The sequence below is a fragment of the Chenopodium quinoa genome, unplaced genomic scaffold, assembly GCF_001683475.1.
Source record: "Chenopodium quinoa cultivar QQ74 unplaced genomic scaffold, ASM168347v1, whole genome shotgun sequence".
Lineage (NCBI taxonomy): Eukaryota > Viridiplantae > Streptophyta > Magnoliopsida > Caryophyllales > Amaranthaceae > Chenopodium > Chenopodium quinoa.
Window position 1 is genome coordinate 5,955,392 of NW_018742815.1, and position 21,143 is coordinate 5,976,534.

General features: G+C 38.1%; 1 protein-coding gene across 1 annotated transcript; it reads left to right on the top strand.

Moving 5' to 3' along the window:
• Positions 1–994: 994 nt before the first annotated feature.
• LOC110725893 (sterol 3-beta-glucosyltransferase UGT80B1-like) lies at positions 995–19,796 on the top strand. Its single transcript, XM_021905367.1, has 14 exons — positions 995–1,886; positions 3,695–3,849; positions 4,586–4,828; positions 5,715–5,826; positions 12,664–12,834; positions 13,901–13,964; positions 15,051–15,108; positions 15,200–15,377; positions 15,516–15,646; positions 16,664–16,766; positions 18,049–18,125; positions 18,416–18,463; positions 18,835–18,984; positions 19,593–19,796. Exons 1-14 carry the CDS (start codon positions 1,664–1,666, stop codon positions 19,794–19,796), a joined length of 1,917 nt encoding a protein of 638 aa, XP_021761059.1. The 5' UTR covers positions 995–1,663.
• Positions 19,797–21,143: the final 1,347 nt, after the last annotated feature.

Below are 21,143 nucleotides of genomic sequence, written 5' to 3' on the forward strand. Positions count from 1 at the left end.
GACCTGATGTGAACGACCCATTTGCCAGGTCTAGCATGAAGGGAGGGTTCTACATAGAAAATGCAATATTGCCATGAAACAAATCCCACAGAAATTGAAGGGGGAAGATATCCATTTGTTGAAAATTGATTAAGAGATGTTTTTGGCAAGTGCATATGGATAAGAATTTGGGCACAAAAAAATATTGGAAAAGGGAAGAAAATTATCAATCAACTATTTCCATTCAAGAGAAGATTGAAATTTAATCAAACTTTTTTCATACATTTTTGGAGTGAAATTGAATGGAGAATAGTAATAGAGAGGCAGGTTGTGCGGAAGTATTAGAAAAAGATGTATAAGACCAAAAGCCTTGTCGAAGGCAGTAAGGGTCTGTTCTAATAGACTGAAATCAGCTGAACTGAACTGAATTTAGCTGAACTGAACTGAAATGAATATTTTATAAGAGAAGGAAATTAGGAGCTGAACTGAACCGAAAATAAACGTATGAGAACAGACCCTTAAAGCCTTGCCGAATACACTATCATGTCTTACATTGGAAAAAGAGAATTAAACAGAAAAAAAAGAGTAATAAGTTTACTCCAGTGCTTCTATCTAGAGCTATAAAAAATAATTTGATCAAACACAATGTGACCTATTCTTGAATTCGATTTGCATATATAACTTGACAAATTGAATTAGCATATCCTAAATTCGTTAAACCAAACTTCAAGCTTCCTGGTGGAGATGAGAGGGAACTCAATCTGTAAAATTCGAACCTATCTTTTACACATGCTTAGGAATGAGAGGATTTCCTTATTTACCCCTCTACTTTCAAGTGTTGACGCGTTACAAACTCAATTTTGTAAAGTTCAAACCTATTATTTACATATACCTGGGAGTAAGAGGACCCCCTTATTTGCCCCTCTACTCTCAAGTGTTGATCCATTATAAACTCAATCCGACAAGACCTATTCCGAACCCGGCTTGCACACCAAATCTGACAGCTAAGAGGTGGGGGAGCTTGATTGTGGGCCTACATATGCATTGCACATTATCGTCATAATTTCCATACAAGTTAACTCACGGGCACTGCTACACAAACGTGGTCGTTGGCATGTCCAATACGAATACCCCAATCATTATTCTCCTTTTACTCCAATTATCATCACCCCAATTCTCTCGTTAAAAAATTACTGTAAATTACAATTTGCAGCATAAAACAAAAAAAATAATTCAATTCCTAAAACTAGCCTACAACTATACAATTTAAACTTCTCAATAATACAAAAGTATGGAGTAATTAATTCTATAAAAACCCACTTCAAAACCCCCACTTTTCTGGGAATTTTTTTTTATAAAGATTGTGTTTTTTTTTTTGGGTTGCAAATTTAAATTTACGCAGAAAAGTTGCTGCACCTAATAGTCTTTTTATACTTTGATTTTGACTAGCGGTTTAAACTCTGGCCATATCTACTGTTTCAGGGGATTTATGTTTGATTGGTTCAATTAATTTATTTTTTTAGTTTATTCAATTGAATTTTTCTGGTTGAATTGGGTTTTAATTATATTTAAGATTTTGGGTTAAATTCTTCAATTTTTTGATATTTAAATTTTTGGGTTTGCTTCTGATTTTTGTGGGCAATTTTGGGTATTAGCTTGAGAAATTGTGTATGATATAATTGAAATGGAGAATAAAGGGTGTTATAATCAGGCAAGTAATTTAGAAGAAAGATATGATATTGGGGAAGAAATTAGCATTGTTGAGGAACATGAAATTCGAGTTGTTGCCGATTCCGAGGCAGACAATAAAGTCTTACATAATAATGATGATGTGAAGAAAGATCATCATGTGCATTATTTGAGGCAATCTTCACTTCCAGAAATTCATTCCAATCCTCCAAAAAGAGGTATATTTCTTGTTATTGCTTTTGTGATCATTTTGTTTTGTTAAACTTTGTTGTGTTGCTAAATTCGAGTTTAGTTGGAAAGTTTTGTTGATAGGCAGCTACATTCAAGTTTAGTTGGAAAGTTCGACTTTAGTCATAATGTTATATGTGGAGCTAAATTCGAGTTTAGTCACAAATTTCGAGTTTAGTTAGAGCATAGTTGTGGTCTAAATTCGAGTGTAGTCAGAATATTTCCGTGGAGCTAAATTCGAGTTTAGTAGGACTGTAGGAGAGTTCGAGTTTAGTCAGAATAATAATGATGCCATGGTGCTAAGTTCGAGTTTGGTTGGAAAGTCCGAGTTTAGTGAGAATAATGTTGTGGACTTGTGGAGCTAAATTTGAGTTTAGTCAGATGATAGCTGTGGAGCTAGTTTCGAGTTCAGTCGGAATCTTGTTGTACAGTTGTATTAGTATTTAGTCTAGAAATTGTTGAGGTCATCCTGTGCAAGGGTATAGACAAAGCAAGTGCATAATTAAGTTATTGACAGTTACATCCATTATAATATGCCCTTGTCTCTAATTCTAGTGTTATGAAGGAGTCTTGGATATCATGTAGTTGGCTAATCACTGTTCCTCACCTTGTAGCCAACAGAGGTAAAAAATAATATCATTCATATACATATTGTGGTTATTCATGATCGTGAGAAGTACTAGAAAGTCTAGAACGGATACAATGACTATATTATATGATTGGTCTTCCCCAAAGAATTAATTCTAACAGTAACATGAAACATAAATAATCGTTTAAATCTCAATTTGATTTAATCAGTTTTTCATTTATCTTACAGAGCTTGGTATATTATTTTCTGCAAGGCAGCTGTCTTGGTTTTGTATTGAAGCTTATGTAAAAATAATTTCTTTCCTAACAAAACAAAAAAAAAGTCTTACTTTCGTTGGAGTTTGATCCATAGCTACGCAGTACCTCAGTTTAGTAGATCGAATGTACAAAAGTTAATTTCTGGCTTGTATCTTTCTTATAAAGGAATGTATTGGAATATATTCTTCTATAGATTTCTATCTTCAACTTTTCAATTCCTTCTTTTATTCTTGAACTCCGTTTTTAGTAATTTGATTAGAATACTTAGCTAGTCAATCGTCTTGACCTGTGCTGTAGATACTTAGACTTTGTATCCTGAGGTCCAAATGTCAAATTTGCTGTATCTGTTATTATGAACTATAGATGTTCAATCTGGGAATTTGTGAAGAGGCACTGCTGTTGGAGCTATCTACTTTCATTAACAGTGTGTTTGGATAGAGAAAGGGGAAGGAAAAGAAGGGGAGGGAGGAGAAGAGGAGAGGAGGGAAAGGGAAGGGAGGGAAGAATGGTGGGTTTTCCTTCCAAATCTCTCCATTGTTGGAGGGATGAATTTCCTACAATTTAATCCCTGCAGTTCTCTCCCCTCCAATTCCCTTCCTCCCTCATTTGTTATCCAAATGAAAGATGCCTAATCTCTCCATTTCTCTACCTTCTTTTCCCTCCATTTGCTTCAATCCAAACACACCGTAAATGAATCTCATTCAAAATCCTATAAGGTCGCTATCATGTATTTCAAGGACCATGTGCTTTTAAACTTGTACATAATGTGGGCGGTGGTCTTTTGTATTATTAGCCATTGTAAAAAAGTGGTTCAGCAGTCAGAGTTGGATACCTGAAAAATACTTATATAACTTGTTATTATAAAAGTATAAAAACCTTTAACCTTTAAGCAGTGTGATCTCACTCATATCTGCACTGATGTTCTTACAATGCTCAATATCTCTCCTGGCAGTGTTGGATCACAGTATTACAGCACCTTCAGGTGGTATTGAAGCCCATAAAAGTTTATTGGTTGATAAAAAAGACATCATAATGAGCAAGTCTAAGAGTCATCAGGATAGCAGAAGACATGATATGAGATTGGATAGACTATCACAGCATGATAAGGTAATATAAGTTGAATATATCTGCTACTGCAGGTGTCTTTTCAAACCTAAAGTTAGCACCTGTTTCTATTCATTTAGTGACAATGTGTTTTATAGCTAGAATTGGCTAATGATCAATGTTGTCAAAATGTACAGGGACGGTAGGCTCATTGAAATCAATGTACCTGATTTAATAATTATTGTTTTTCTAAATTTACTAAACATACAAGGTACAACGAGCTGTCTTCATCATTGAGGTTTTATGGAAGAATCAACTCTGTTGATGTAAAATGTCCAAGTGGAACAAATTTCAAAAGTAGTAGTATTTAAACTGAGATTATCATCAAAGGTTATTATTTATTAAATTGGAATGTCAATTTCCAGGAATTTGTTTCAGAAAGTTATCATTTTTATTCCGATTGACTAGTTATGGACTCAAAGGCTTTGAGATAGTAAAGACCTTATCCCCTTAAATAATAAATTATGTCTTTATACCATATATTTCTTTGTCAGATGCAGCGTGCAGGCACTATGAGATATTTATTTATTTATTTATTTTTTCTGGTAATGAGCTGATGGGTATAATGTTGATTTATTTGCTACTTTTAAAAGAGTCCTGCTTTCTTAAGTTTACATTCATTGTACCTTAAAGAAGTCAAAACTCATTGTAAATTTTCCTCTGCTAGTAGCTTTCAGACGTACAGATTGCATGGAGTTGCTGTATCATTGATGATGTTTATTGTTCTTGTTAATCTCAGGAAAAGCTTATTGCAAACTTAGTCAAAATACAGAATGATGGAACTGTGGAGGTGGATTTATCTAGAAATTCGTCTGTAACTTCTGAGCTTTTGGAGCTTCATTCTGTTGAAAGTGCTTCTCTTCCTGCTGATGAAATTGTTCCTAATCACAATAAATCTGTACCAAGATTGCAAATTGCCTTTCTTGTTGTTGGGACAAGAGGAGATGTTCAACCTTTTCTAGCTATGGCAAAGAGACTTCAGGCAGGCTCACAAGCTTTAATCAAATTTGTCTCTTTTTTGTTAGATGCTCTTTTAACTGATTGTTGATGATCATGCTTTTAGCTTACAAAATGTACCAACAATGAACTTTCGTACATCTGAAAGGGAATTTTGTTGTGTGTGTGTGTGGGTTGGAAGTAATGTTTGGAGTGACCTTTAACTAGTTAACTTGTTTGCACCTCAAACTAACTTCCGCCCTTCTGGTGAAAATTAAGTTTCTGTGTGCGATCAACGAGGGATGGGGGACTAGTCAGAACTTTGTGAGACTGACTGCTTCATACTGCTAAAATTTTATTTGGCTAGGAGTTGGGGGAGTGTTTGGAGTGTTGCATGAATATCCAACATTACATACTTATGTGACATGATTATTTTGGATTACCTGTGTGAGTAATTGAGTTTTTTCATCCTAGAACCCTTCACTGACAATGAGATGTGAGAAATATACCTTTTTCTTCTCTTGATTTGCACTTATTCATGCTGCTTTAAAGCTTGCAGAATTACGCCTTTGCTGAAATTGCTCACTTTGATCATATTTTGGATTACCTGTGTGAGTAATTGAGTTTTTTTATCCTAGAACCCTTCACTGACAATGAGATGTGAGAAATATACCTTTTTCTTCTCTTGATTTGCACTTATTCATGCTGCTTTAAAGCTTGCAGAATTACGCCTTTGCTGAAATTGCTCACTTTGATCATAGTTGGCTATATTACTAACTATATCGGTATTGTGTTTTGTCAAGAGAGACTAAGTGTGCTGTTACTAAATTTTGTCGCATATCTTCGTGCATTGTTTTCCTTGTTAATGTGGGTCTTTCTTGTAAGTCTTTTGCAAATTTACGGGGCTAAAAGTTCATCTATTCTACGTGCAGGAATTTGGTCATCGTGTTCGATTGGCTACGCATGCCAACTTTAGAGATTTTGTCAAATCTGCTGGTGTTGAATTCTATCCCTTAGGTGGTGATCCTCGAGTTCTGGCAGGATGTAAGTTGTCTCAGATCTTTTATTCTTCTTTTTTTTTTTTTTTTTTTTTTTTTTTTTTTTTTTTTTTTCTGCTTCATTAGCTTTATCATCTACCCCCTTATAGCTTTATCTGCTGATTACTGTTTTACAGTTGGCCTCCGTGAGTTATTTTGTGAGCTGAGCATCGACTAGGAATAGCTATCCTAAAGAATTAAAGATTGACCTTGATTTTGTTTGTATTGATTGCAAAAGACCAAAAGTCAATAGCTCTATTAATATTTGTTTTATACATCCATTATAGCTTACTGATCCATATGACCATGGTACCAGATTATAAATGTGAGCCATGGCTAAAGTCAGATTGATTATAACAGAGACTAGCTTGTCTAAAGCTCAATATATATATATTTTTTTTCAATCCAAATAGTTCACTTTTCATGTTCTTGCCTCATTATAATTGTGGTTTGTAAGCAATGTGGTGTTTTGCATATCAGCGAGTTTCAAATGGTCTCTGGGTTTTTACCTGTGATTGGAGAATTAATGCATGCTAGACATCCTCTATTGTTTGACACTATTGTCAACACTGATAATCTTGAATGTTTTCAAAACTACACTAATTTCCATTTGATATTGTTGTTAGTTTTTTACAAAAATTACAATGGTTTATTTTTTTGCTCTGTGATCTGTGACTGTGTCAAACATTCGTGGAATGGGAAGTATCATGACTTTGAGGTATTACTAGACTTCCACTATTTGCAGGTACTGAGTATAGACAATAGTGACTTTTTGACTAAAGAAGAAATTGTAGCCTTAGTGTCACGGTCCGAGTGATTCAACACCAGATCGTGCGGCGCGCTCTCGTCTTTTGGCGACAAGGGCGCAAGCCTAAAGCAAGGAGGTTCGTGAGCACACAACAACACGGACCTACGGTGTCTCAAGAGGGCGCACGAGAACAACGAGTGCGGAGTCGGGGCTTGTGACGGCCGATACTTCGAAGCGGGCACAAGCGGAACCGACGAAAATGAGGACGTCTCTAGGGTCTCTTGGTTTGGTGGGGGATGCTTTAAAACAAGGCAAGCACAATATCTATAAAGGCTTAAACAACACACAAGTCTTAAAGCAATAACAACGGGGTAGAGAGCTTTGATTGAATAACCATTCGCTCCCTAAAGAGCTTTATATTGCATTAGTAGAGAATTACAAGTGAACGTTGAAATGACAGTAACACAATAATTCTCCCTAGGGTCTAGAAAAATAAAAAGAAAGACTAAAGAGACATTACATAAGGAAAATATAAGGAAAATAAAGAAGAATACATAACAAAGAGGTTGGATTCTAACATCCTCCCCCACTTAAGTCGTCGACGTCCTCGTCGACTTACAAAATCTACACTAAGATCTTAGCAGCTTCAGTCTTCTGTTGTAGGGGTGGCTCTTGTCCTGGTTCTGATGTTGGCGTGGTAGCTGACGTTGCGGTTGCTGTCGTCGGGATCTGGATGGTAGGGTTTTAGACGACTAACGTGGAAGACGGGGTGAATCCTCATCCACGCAGGCGGTTCTACCTTGTATGCGTTCTTCCCAATCCGTTTAGTGATGCGGATGGGGCCTTCATATTTCCGAATGAGGCGACGATCTCTCCCCAATAGCAAAATCAACTGGCCTTCTGTTTTGATCAGCCCATTTCTTCATCCGGCGCGATGCTCGCTCTAGGTAGGCTTTTGCAATGTCGGTGTTTTGCTTCCACTCTCTTGTAAAATCTCGAGCCTGAGCACTCCTACCGCCCTCCCAGTCAGCCACTGTGTGCGGGAGGAGAGGTTGTTGACCCATGACCAACTCAAAGGGGCTTTTGTTGGAAGAAGAACTCCTTTGAGCGTTGAAGCAAAGTTGTGCGACGTCCAAGAGTCTCACCCAATCTTTCTGGTTGGCGCTCACAAAGTGACGTAAGTATTCCTCGAGAACCCCATTGAATCTCTCTGTCTGCCCATCCCATCAGATGACGACATGTTGAGGTCAGACCCCATCATTTGGAATAGCTCAGACCAGAATATGCTCGTGAATCTGGTATCCCTGTCGCTTACTATGCTCTTTGGCAATCCCCAGTACTTCACAATATGCTTAAAGAAGAGAGATGTCGTTTCTTCTGCTCCGCAAGCCTTCTGCAAGGGTACAAACGTTGCGTATTTTGAGAACCTTTCTATCACCACCATGATAGAAGAGAACTGGCCAACCTTCGGGAGGCCACTAATGAAGTCCATCGACACACTCTCCCACGGTCGAGTTGGTACAGGAAGAGGTTCAAGGAGGCCCCCGGGCTTCTGTCTGTCAACCTTGTCTTGCTGGCACACAAGGCAGGTTTTGGTGTAGCTCATCACATCTTCCTTCATTCCTGGCCAGTAGTACCCCATCGCGAGTAGACTGAGGGTTCTCTGCCAACCTGGATGTCCCGCCCACAGCGTATCATGGCATTCCTTCAACAACATATCCTCAATCCCCCTGCTTTGGGGATGAACAGCTTTGTACCTTTGGTGAAGATGAGGCCATCTTCCAACCAAAAGCGTCTAGTCTTCCCTTCTTCAATCATCCTTGTTATGGTTTTTGTCATCGGATCATGTGGGAGATAAGCACAAACTTGATCTCTAACGGATGTGGCAATGCTGCTTGCCGTCATTGGCGCTAACTTGTACATCGCAGCAAGATCGGCCCGCCTACTCAGGGCATCGGCAACTCTATTGCTGGATCCCGTTCTATAGGTGAACTCCACGTCGAACTCAGCTAAGTCCTCCTGCCACCGAGCTTGTTTTCCTGTCAGCTTGGGTTGGGTGAGAAAGTGACTCGCCGCGGTGTTGTCTGTGCGGACGGTAAACTTTGACCCCAACAAGTAGTGCCTCCATCCTCTTAGGCAGTGCACAATGGCTAGTAGCTCCTTTTCTTGTGCCGCATACCTTCTCTCCGCATTATTCAGCTTCCTACTTTCGAATGCAATAGGATGTCCTTCTTGGAGGAGCACTCCTCCTAAAGCAAAATCCGAAGCATCCGTCTCGACCACGAATGGTTTGGTTATGTCTGGAAGGGCAAGGACCGGCTCCTTCACCATTGCTTCTTTCAACTTCTGGAAAGCTTCCTTCTGGGCCCTGACCATTCCCAACGACAATCTTTCCTCAATAGGTCGGTGAGGGGACTTGCGATCTCTGAGTATCCCTTAATGAATCTCCTATAATAGTTCGCCAGTCCTAGAAAGGATCGCAGCTCAGAGGGGTTCTTGGGATCCCGCCAATCGCGAACAGCACATATCTTCTTTGGGTCCATCCTCAATCGACCCTTCCCCACAAAGTGTCCAAGAAATCCGACTTCTTCCTGCGCAAAGGCACACTTTTCTTATTTCACAAAAAGGTGATGTTCTCTCAGCTTCTCGAAGACCAATCTTAGGTGCTCGAGGTGCTCCTCCAAAGTCTTGCTGTAGACAACGATGTCATCGAGGTACACGACCACAAACTTGTCTAAGTACTCTCGAAATACTTGGTTCATCAGAGTATAGAACGTAGCAGGTGCATTCGTCAAGCCAAAGGGCATGACTAGCCATTCGTATGCCCCGTATCTCGTCACACAAGCAGTTTTTGGTTCATCTCCTTCGGCGATACGAACTTGGTGATAGCCAGACTTCAAGTCTAGCTTTGTAAAGTACACTGCATCCCCTAACTGATCGAACAAATCCGCCACCAAAGGGATAGGGTAGTGATTGCGCACCGTAACCTTATTTAATGCTCGGTAGTCGATACACAATCGAAGACTTCCATCTTGTTTTTTCTGAAAAAGCACAGGAGCCCCATAAGGAGCCTTTGATGGGCGGATGAAGCCTGCCTCAAGCAAGTCCTCCAATTGTTTCCGGAGTTCAGCCAATTCTGGGGGGCCATGCGATAAGGGCTTCGTGCTGGGGGTTTCGCCCCTGGAACCAGCTCAATCTCATGGTCCACTGTCCTTCTAGGTGGGAGAACTTTTGATAGGTCTTTCGGGAGGAGATCCTGGAACTCTGATAGTAGCTCGGCAACTGCAGGCGGAAAGTCTCCACTTGCTTCATCTTCCTTCGTGGAAAGTGTTGCTAGGAACGTGGGCTCGTTCCTCTTCAACCCCTTCTCCAATTGCATTGCTGAAAGGAGGGGCCCTTTCGGCCCTTTTCCCGAATCGCAGGTTCGGAGGAGACATGGTTGCTGCCCGGGCACCAGAATAGATCTAAGATGCGACATCGGGACTGCCTTACTAAAGTGTAAGAAGTCCATGCCGAGCACCAAGCTGAAGTCGTCCATTGGCGCAACGGTAAAGTCCACCTGTCCGCTCCAATCTCCCAGCTTCATTGTTACTTTCTTGGCAACGCCGTGGATCGGTTTGGCAACTGAATTCACCGCTTTCATACTGCCTCCTTCTGGTAGGAGCTTCAACCCAAGTCTTTTTGCCTCCTTTTCTGAAATGAAGTTGTGGGTAGCACCGGTATCCACCATGGCACGAGTTTCCTTTCCGTTTACCAACGCATTCACATACATCAATCCAGAGTTTTTGGGTTGGCCCTCAGAGCCTTCTCTTCCCATAGCGCACATCATGCGAATGGCCCCCAGTCTGGAATGTTCCCCTTCACTAGGTACTACCTCATCGGCTTCTTCACCCTCGGGGTTTTCTAAGGACATGGAGGACAGTTTCTTTTGGAGATTGTCAATTTCTCCCTTGTGTCGACATTCAAACCACTTGTGCGGTCCTCTGCAAAGGATACACGTCAATGGCCTGGCTGTCGAAGATGAACTAGGGGTGCTTCCTCTACTAGAGAAGGAAGAAGCTTCACTTTTCCGAGAGTCTTCTCCCCCACTCCTATTGTATCTATTGTTCGAGTTGTTGGAGCTCACTTGCGAGCCATGTCCGGAGTTCCTAGGAGGGTTCGGTGTCGGCCCGCTATTCCCTTTCTTCAAACCTTGTCCTTTCTCTGAGGAGTAGTCCATCAACCTTTCGGCTGCAGCGATGGCTCCCGATAAAGTATCAATCTTTTGGCGCCAAATTTCTCTTTGGGCCCATTCCTTAAGACCACGCACAAAGTTGAATAGGCGATCTTCCTCGGACATATTGTGGATCTCCAACATGCACGCTGAAAACTCTTTGACATACTCCCGGATGGAACCCTTATGCTGCAAAGCAGCGAGCTTGGTGCGAGCAACAAACTCGGTATTCTCGGGATAAAATTGGGCCATCAGCTCTTTCTTCAGATCCTCCCAAGTATCCACTGACGTCCTCTTAGCTTGGATGTCGGTGTACTTGGTGCGCCACCAAAGCTTTGCATCATCCACCAAATACATAGTGGCGGTATCAACTTTTAACTCATTCTCCAACTGACAGACCCGAAAGTATTGCTCCATGTCGAAAATGAAATTATCGACTTCTTTTGAATCTCTCGTGCCATTGAAGGTCCGGGGCTTGGGAGGTTTTATCTTGGCACCTCCACTTCCCCCGAGCCCTCTCTGGGCACGCATTAAGATTGCACATTTATCATGTGCTTCATCAGCGACGCCTTGCACGAAGTTAAGTTGCTCCGTTAACCCATCCACAGTAGCGGCAAGCCTCTCTATTTGGTCGGCTTGTTTTATTACAATATCCTCGAGTTTGGGCAGCCTTTCTTCAAGCATAGCCCACTGTTCGGACTTGCCTTCAAGCCAAGCAAGTCTTTCCTCGAATGTGTATTCATGCATCTCTTCTTCTTCTGCCATCTCTACGGCAAACTTGGCTCTGATACCAAACTGTCACGGTCCGAGTGATTCAACACCAGATCGTGCGGCGCGCTCTCGTCTTTTGGCGACAAGGGCGCAAGCCTAAAGCAAGGAGGTTCGTGAGCACACAGCAACACGGACCTACGGTGTCTCAAGAGGGCGCACGAGAACAACGAGTGCGGAGTCGGGGCTTGTGACGGCCGATACTTCGAAGCGGGCACAAGCGGAACCGACGAAAATGAGGACGTCTCTAGGGTCTCTTGGTTTGATGGGGGATGCTTTAAAACAAGGCAAGCACAATATCTATAAAGGCTTAAACAACACACAAGTCTTAAAGCAATAACAACGGGGTAGAGAGCTTTGATTGAATAACCATTCGCTCCCTAAAGAGCTTTATATTGCATTAGTAGAGAATTACAAGTGAACGTTGAAATGACAGTAACACAATAATTCTCCCTAGGGTCTAGAAAAATAAAAAGAAAGACTAAAGAGACATTACATAAGGAAAATATAAGGAAAATAAAGAAGAATACATAACAAAGAGGTTGGATTCTAACACTTAGCCTATGTCTGCATTCTGCATGGCCTTTCAACAATTACCAAATCATACAATTTTTCCAATTTCTTATGAATAATGTTTTTAATAAAATTGAATACTATACTTTGATTTTGTGGTCTATATACAATTATACAAATTGTTTCTACATCAACGTTGCATGACTCTACACATAACTATTTGTTTAGGGTTCGTTTGGTATCACTGTGGTTTTCTGTTTTTGTTTTTTAAAATCATATGATATATATCATATAATGAATCAAAAATTAGTCAAACTTATTAAAATCATGATAATTTTGAAAACTGACAACAGAAAAGTGAAAACACCTTTTTCTTGTTTTCTGTTTTTGGTTTTTAGTTTTCAAAAAACCGGAAACTAAAAACAAAAAACAATGCCAAACAAGCCCTTAGAAAATAGTTAGAAATTTTGTTTGCATTGCATAGATGCTGTAGCTCGTCATTTATTATCACGCCCATTTGTTACATGGTAGCTTGTTTTTTGTTGCATCTAAATCTTTTAGACCACTGAGATAGCTTTTTTCCATTGCTTTCCGGGAATCAGATATGGCAAGAAATAAGGGGCTTATTCCCTCTGCCCCAGGAGAAATTTCAATTCAACGGAAGCAATTGAAGGCTATTATAGAATCACTTCTTCCTGCATGTACAGAACCAGATACAGAGACTAGCATGCCTTTTAGAGCTCAAGCAATCATTGCTAATCCTCCTGCTTATGGTAAGCTCATGAGTCATGACAGGCTTGAAAAATGAGTGTTGACGCATCATATATGAATGTGACGTTCCCAATTATCAAGTTATTGCTGGAGTTTGATAATAGCTTTCTATCGTAAATGTCTCAAATCCTTCTGTGATATTTTATTATTTCAGGGTTGTGGTTGGATGCAGGGATATATACCTTTATAGCTTCTTTATAGTGGTTGCAAGACTTGCAACTGATACCAACATTGTTTTAAAATTTTGGAACCACATAACATGGTCTTGAACTTTGCTTAGATATTTGTGCTCCTCCGTTCTATATTTTCTATCCAATTGACGTTTTTTTTTAATTTTTAATTTTTTATTGTCGTCACTTTAAAGTATTTAGTGCAATCTTAGTTGTCACTTATAAGGATGAAATATCAATAAAATACTACTCCCTCCGTCCCCTTTTGATAGTCCCTTATGGACACATTTTAGTCCCAAAATGTTCACCCCATTTGTTTTTTCCAACAACCATTAAATTAAATTTTTACCAAAATTCCCTCCAATTTGCAACAATATTTGTGCAAGTTTAACTTTCCCATGTAAATTTTGTTTTCCCATGTACTTTTATTACTTTCTCCCTCTTTTTTTTTTTTTGCATACCCAATGTTAATTTACTTTTTCAATGTACTTTAACTATTCTTATGTGTGTTTATTAATTCCCGTGAAAAATGCCCATAAGGGACTATCAATAGGGGACCGAGGGAGTACTAGTTTACTAGCCAGTGGTAACTAGTGAACCTTTGTAATAAAACTTTATTCTTAACATGCATAACATAAAAGATAGATGATATATTATATAGGAAAATACATCAACTGATTAACTGCTCAACTGCTTTGAGCAACATAGTCTATAATTGAATGTGAGCAAAAGTGTACCTGGAAGAGTTGGTTGTATACATATCTTGAAGCTGTCTATGCATTGTGAGCATTTGTCAATTTGTCATAACGGGGTTCATTTGTTGTCTGATAGGCACTTTTGATCATTTTCTTTATTTCTCTTATAAGGTAGTCTAATAATAAGTTGATATATATTGCAGGGCATGTGCATGCTGCAGAAGCTCTTGGTGTACCTCTACACATATTCTTCACAATGCCATGGACGTAAGTTTTCACACTTCACCTGTATTATCTTATTAAATTGGATGTACATTGTCTCTGCGCCACAAGTGGGTTTCTTGGAGTAGTTAATGGGGGAGGGGGGCAGGGGGAGGCCAAGATAGACCCAAAACCATGAATTTGGAACTTATATTTTTGTAAAGTGTCGATGCATGCTGTCTGTATTTTAGCATCTGCTTGAAGATGTAATACTGTAAAAAAGGGAGAAGAAATTTTAAATCCACCAAAAGTTTGCTCTATACTTAGTCCGAGCAATCTATAGCTAATCTGAAAGATCATATAAAAACTGAATACATTAAGATCATATATCGGATCTACCTTGTCCTTTAAGCCCAAGCCAAATTTGAAAAATTTCTGGTTCCATGTGTCAAAACAGCTTTGAAATAGGTAATTCAGGACACTTGGTAAGGCAGATATTTCTAGCAGCTATTAATGTGGGTAATTTAGCAAAATCAGCTGGGTTTGAAAAAATGGGCAATGCTTTCTTTACAGGCTTCTTGTTGCACATTTTGGAAATGAGCACAAGAATCTTCTTGGGCACATCCTTATATTTGAACTCCAGATCAATTTTTTGATGTAGCATATTGAGGCATGTGTTAAAAGGGATTTAGGGATTTTACTAATATCGACATGCATATGCAGTTCACTACTTCAGGCAGTCTGTCAATACTTCTTTGTGAACATGTTTACTTTTACCTGAAAAATGAAATATCTTCATATCATTACTAATCACTACCTCTGTCCCTAGATAAAAGTTCCATTTCAACCAAAAACCTTGTCCCTAAATAAAGGTCCCATTTCACATTTATCTATTTTGTTTTTATTCATATATAACCTACCAAGCCCCCCCATCTTATTTATAGTTACTTTTATTCAACCAAACTCCACTATCTTATTTTATATATTCAGCGTTAATTAATTGAACCCCACATTTCTTTTAGCTTTCTAAAACTTTTGCAAAAGAGAAAGAAGACTATTAATTGTGGAAGGAGGGAGTAGCAATTTTTCATGTGCTCCTGAAAAAATTGTAATATGTTATAATTTCTCCTTACACTTCTTTATAATAGGCAGGCCAACGTATGAGTTCCCACATCCACTGGCTCGTGTACCACAAAGCTATGGTAACTGGGTATGTTACTGTAATTGGTATATTTCCTGGCCCTCTCTTACCCCAACTCGTTTTCTCTAACATTTTTTTTTTGTTTGCACCTCCTGAACAGTTGTCATACATAATTGTTGACTTGCTGATATGGTGGGGCATAAGGAGCTATATCAATGACTTCAGGAAAAGGAAGCTGAAACTTCCTCCTATTGCATACTTTAGCATGTACCATGGATCTATATCTCATTTGCCTACAGGATACATGTGGAGTCCTCATGTTGTTCCAAAACCAAAAGGTAACTGTATTGATTTAATAACCATGTCATATTCAAGCCATTGGTGCAATGACAAGATATCTGCTTAATGTTGTTTATTGTTTTCTCTGTTGGTTGGACTTCTTACTTTTAGATCTCTAATGTACTTATGTTTTACAGATTGGGGTCCCTTGGTTGATGTTGTTGGTTATTGTTTCTTAAATCTTGGTTCTAAGTATCAACCAAAGGGAGCATTTGTTGAGTGGATAAAGAAAGGGCAGAGACCCATCTATATTGGATTTGGGAGTATGGTAAGACCACCTTAATCCTTCTATGAACACTAACAGTTATGTAAAACTTGCCACTTTTCAAAATGCCGTTATATAATGCCGCAATAAAAATCACATCCTTCATGACACGTCTGTAATGGTGAATATTAACAGTTGAACACTAATGGTGCATACAAAAAAGGCGTATGGAGTAATAATAAAGTTTGGAGCATTTAAAGTTCAAGTTATTCATTAGCCAAATATACAATCCTGTTGTATTTTCCCCTTTTTTCAATATTACTTGCATCACTTTGATTGGACATGTTGCCAATTCAAAACGTTGACTATTAAGATCTATAATTATCAATTGCAGTAATAAAGTTATGAAACGAATAATATTTTGAATATATACATTAAATGAACCCAACACCATCTACATATTAGTATTTGTTTTCATATCTCTCATTAGCATAAAAAGATGTTCTAGGTGGTGTATGTGAATAGTGCAAAAAGTCAAAATGATGTGAGTAATCTGGGACAAAGGGAGTATTGTAGGTTGGTTTGTATTGTGTTAAAAGAATACTTCTTAAAATTTTAAAAAGCAAAAATAAGGCTAAAATCCATTAATGTGTTCATTTAAAAAATATAAAAAAAAATCACATTGTGGAGGCTGCAATCTGTTCCATTCATTCGTTACAAAAGCCACTTTTGCAGCTTCATCTGTGATTTTTTTTCCCTTGGTTGTTGATGTTCCTCTCTGTCATGTGAAAGCTGGACCCTCTAGGTTTTATCATTTATATTCGTACTTTACTTTCTTTATTGATTGAAAACTTCCAGCCTTCTACAGCTGCTGTACTCTGTTGGATTTGGATAGCCAAAATCCCACCAAATTTAAGGATTTTAAAAAATAAAAGAAGCTCCCTACTTAATTTAAGTAAGAACAAGAAGCACTATGGATTGCTTGATAATATATTACTCCGTAGTTTTACATCTTACCCTAAACCACTTTGTCTTTAGGAGTTCTTGCTGTGTTCTTACTCATTATTTTATCATGTATAGCCTCTTGAAGATCCCAGCAAAACGACCAGTATCATATTGGAAGCATTAAAAGATACTGGACAACGTGGAATACTCGATCGTGGCTGGGGAGACCTTGGTATTTGTAAGTGTTCATTTCCTGGCCACCTTTCCTTGTCAATTGATCATTTCTGTCTGCAGTTATCATAACTGTCTTTCCATTATTTTGCGGCTTTGTAATATAAATGAAAAACTCGTTAAAATTATGACTACTTTATTATCTTTTTGTAACCTGAATGTCTACCCATAGGTTGAATGGGGTTGGAGGCGCATAGATTTAGAACTGACTATTAGACTTGCTAGTGGATTAGATAAATATGTAACCAGAAAGTCTTCCCATAGATTATGCCCAAGAGAGAATAGTTGAAAGTGTCATCTTGGCTGCTACCCTTTCTGGCTCTCTTCACCACAATATGATTTCTATTGTCAATCAGCCCTGCCCCTGCCTATTGTCAGTGTTCACCACTTGCTTCTATTATTTTCTGCTGCTGCTCCTTTGCTTTCTTTGTCTTCTTCTGCTTCTCTGTTGGCACTGCTGCCTTTCCTCTAGAAGTCGGTGCTTGTGGATTTCTTATAAGACTTGTTCTAGCTGTATCTCAAGTAGTCTAACAGATCCAGGCTTCATGAACATACAACTCTGGTGTTAATGTTCAAATAAGAGAGTGATTATAACTCTGGTGTTAATGTTCAGATAAGAGATCGATTCCATTAACCTTATAGATTAAGGAAAGCTTACAATTTTCAAATTCCACAATAATGGGGGAGGAAACACAAAATTAGAACATCTGCTGTGGCTCTGTAAGCCAGTAAAATGCACAATACTTCACTAATAAAGTACTAAGTGATACAACAAATGGTCCCAAGCAATGCAACAACATTTACAAAGACTCAGAGCAAGAATATAATTGAATTAAGGAAAGAAGTGGTGAAGCACATTGAATATATTGGACTTGCATTAAGCTAACCACTTCATGGTTATCCAACATCCCTTTATTCCCCAGAACATGCTCGAAAATGATGTTTTTTTTTGTAATAACTCCATTTCTTGATTTCTTCTATAGCTTTCTGCAAGTTTTTTCCTTATCTACTAAAGGCTTTTTATAGTCTTGCTATATAATGCTAGCCCTAAACCTTTCTAGTGCAACATGAGTGAGAGTTCATATTTTTTGGCTTGGTTCTCATCCATCAGCACTTAGCACTCAAAAGTCAAGACTTCATGGGCACAATTGGCATAAAAAATAAATTGATAACGGTTCTTTCCCTGTCCAGGACACATAAGAAAACTAAATAAGAAAGATAATTAACCTCCAAGCCTTAATTTTATATCTGCTCTATTATTCATCTAAATGATAGTCTGTGTCATGCAGTTTCAGAAATTCCGGATCATATCTTCCTTCTCGAGAACTGCCCTCATGATTGGCTTTTTCCTCAATGTTCTGCCGTGGTGAGTTAGACTATCTCATGCTAGTTGCTTGTATCATGTCTGGATTTGTATTTTGGGAAAAAAGATTGAAATCTAGCTTCATGGATATAATATGAAGCTTCTTGTCCCAATTTGAATTAAGGTTTACCAACTTGGATTGTGACCTTCAATGGTTGTGGTTGAAAATAGCTGTTCACTGTTCAGTTTATGTTACATCATATGCAATATTATTTTATATGGATATAATAAATAGTGTGCCTTATGCTCTCAGTGAATTAACGCTAATTCAATTGTTTTCCACAAATAAACAGGTTCATCATGGTGGTGCTGGAACGACAGCCACTGGACTAAGAGCTGGTGTAAGTTTTTCAGCTTGTTCGTTGCTCATTTCTGGAACATGTGAATATCTTATGTTATCCATGCCTAAAATTCACTTGCTTCATGCACCCTTGGGAAAAGCTGAACTTGCCTGCGTTCTAAATCCTTCGTTTTCCATCTTTCAGTGACATTAAAGACTATTGAATCATATATTCAGCCCACTCTTATCGGGCTTGTTATCTAATTGCTTAAGTAATACTTGTAATATTCTGGATTTAATAATCAGCAATGTATAGCTTCTGCTGTTTGCCTTTTGGCAGTCAGAATTTGATGCTGAAGACGTATATTTTCATATGCTACAACCCCGATGTAGTTGAGAAAGTAATTTGACTGCCTATGTTATTTTTTGCAGTGCCCAACAACTGTAGTACCATTTTTTGGCGATCAGTTCTTTTGGGGTGATAGAATTCATCAGAAAGGTCTGGGACCTGAACCAATTCCTATTGCTCAGCTCAGCATCGACGCTCTGTCAAGTGCTATACGATTTATGCTCCAACCTGAGGTACTTTCCATTTTTAACTATATGCGTCAGTTGCTGTTTTTCCCACTTACCTGATCTATACATTTCCGATTGCAATTTTGTATTTGAACGTAGAATAGATACATGCCATGTATTTTTAACTATATTCGTCAGTTGCTGTTTTTCCCACTTACCTGATCTATACATTTCTGATTGCAATTTTGTATTTGAACGTAGAATAGATACAAGCCATGTTCAAGCAAGCTCTCTTGTATTGAATGGCATATGTTATTTGAGGTGGAGATGTCTTTGATTTAAAGGCTCTCTGTGGACCTGACATCATGAGCCTTCTAGGATAATATATACTGCGATTGACATTATGTGAACTGTTCTGCTTGGAGAGTACTTATGGAGAAATTAAACACTGGGGAAGAAATATGACATTAGGATACATAAATATGAATTGATATGTAATTCTGTCTTGCATTAAGCTACTACACACTGAAGTTGGGCTGAAGTTTTTCTTTCTACTGCTGGAAAAAAAGAAACATAATAGAATTGCTGGATTATACACAATTACTGGGGGTTAATATTCTGGTTTCTCGCCTAAAGTTGGTGATACAAATTAGCTTCACACTGTAATGTTTCAGGTCAAAACACGGGTGATGGAGCTTGCTAAGCTGATAGAGAATGAAGATGGTGTTGCTGCTGCAGTTGATGCATTTCATCGGCATTTACCTCATGAAATGCCTGTACCTCCAGCAGCAGCAGAACCAGCAGAAGATGAATATTTGAACCCAATTCAGTGGTTGTTTTTGCAGATCGGAAACTTTTGTTGCCGTGTTTGTTCATAGGTTTTTCTGCTGGTGCTAGAGGTTTTGTACAGTTACATAGATTTTCATCCTGCTCATGTGCAATTTATTCGCGTCTTGATTTAATTTACGGAATGGCTTAGCTTGAGAAGAAAACTAGTTGCTGAAACTTTTTTTTTTTTGGGTGGCGGGGGTTGATTATGTATACATATTGTTTTTGGTGCTTGACCTCTCTTTCACCAGGGAAATAAATGATTCATGTAATCAAATTCTGTTTCATATAAATTTTGATTTCTATTTTAGCATAAATTAAAGGTTGTTTGAAGACCAATTGACCTGAGTTTTAAGCACTAATCACAAGGCAAATTATCCTAATAATCTATAGCACTTTAAACATAGAGTTTATATTCTACAACATAGAAATTGCATTGCAATACAATTCGTAGTATTAAGGTGTAAGCATTGCAATATAATAGAAAGTTAAACATTTTTTCAAAGCAAGGCAAATTTTTTCAATCCAAATTGTATTAAGACACGTGAATAAATGTCATGTTTTATCAAAAGCATACATCACGCAATAATCTTGTTCATTTACACACAAGTTAACATAGTATTTCATACTAATTTACAAAATTCTATAATTAAAAAAAGTTGCACTCCTATTTACCACCAAGGAGCATGAAAAAATTGTTCACTCAGTCTTAATCTTAAATGTCACTTTTTTTTTTTTTTTGACAGAATTAAATGTCACCTTTTTACTAAACCATAACAGGTCACTTCTTTATGCATATATTTCACATGCAAGTCTAACGTGTTATATATAATGGTTCTTGCGACAAGAAACTTCATATTACTTAAATAATTATCACCTAAGAACTGAGGTCAAAATCAAAGTCATGTTCTTGATGTGTATACTTCACACACGTCTAATGTGTTATCTACGTTGGTTCTCGAGACACGACACTCCATATTACTATTAATAATTATCACCCCAAAACCGTTGTAAAAACTTAGTCATGTTCAGGATGTATAACACGATACTCAGTTCACTTTCAAATAATTTGAAATCATAAGTCAATTCATTCCAATTTCTAAATTATATTAAGGCTTGTGAATAGATATTTTTTTTTAGACTCGTGAATAAATAGAAAACGCATCCTTAATTTCAATTGTAATAAATTTTTAAAGGAAAGGTGTGTGTAAATCATGGTAATCCTTTGTGCATTTGCATGCGTCTTAGTTGACATGTGTATTGTGTAGTGATCCTGGTAATACAATATTTCAAACTATTTTATAAATCACTGTAAGCCAAAAGTGATTTTATTCCAAAACATTATTTAGGTGTGTGGACAAATCTTTTGTTCAATCAACAAGGGAAATAAGAAAAAG

Bases quoted from the DNA above. Each gene is read 5' to 3' on its own strand.
- LOC110725893 (XM_021905367.1), top strand. From the start codon at position 1,664: ATGGAGAATAAAGGGTGTTATAATCAGGCAAGTAATTTAGAAGAAAGA. The intron at 1,887-3,694 runs GTATATTTCTTG...CTCTCCTGGCAG, and splicing joins TTCCAATCCTCCAAAAAGAG to TGTTGGATCACAGTATTACA. The intron at 16,767-18,048 runs GTAAGTGTTCAT...TGTGTCATGCAG, and splicing joins CTGGGGAGACCTTGGTATTT to TTTCAGAAATTCCGGATCAT.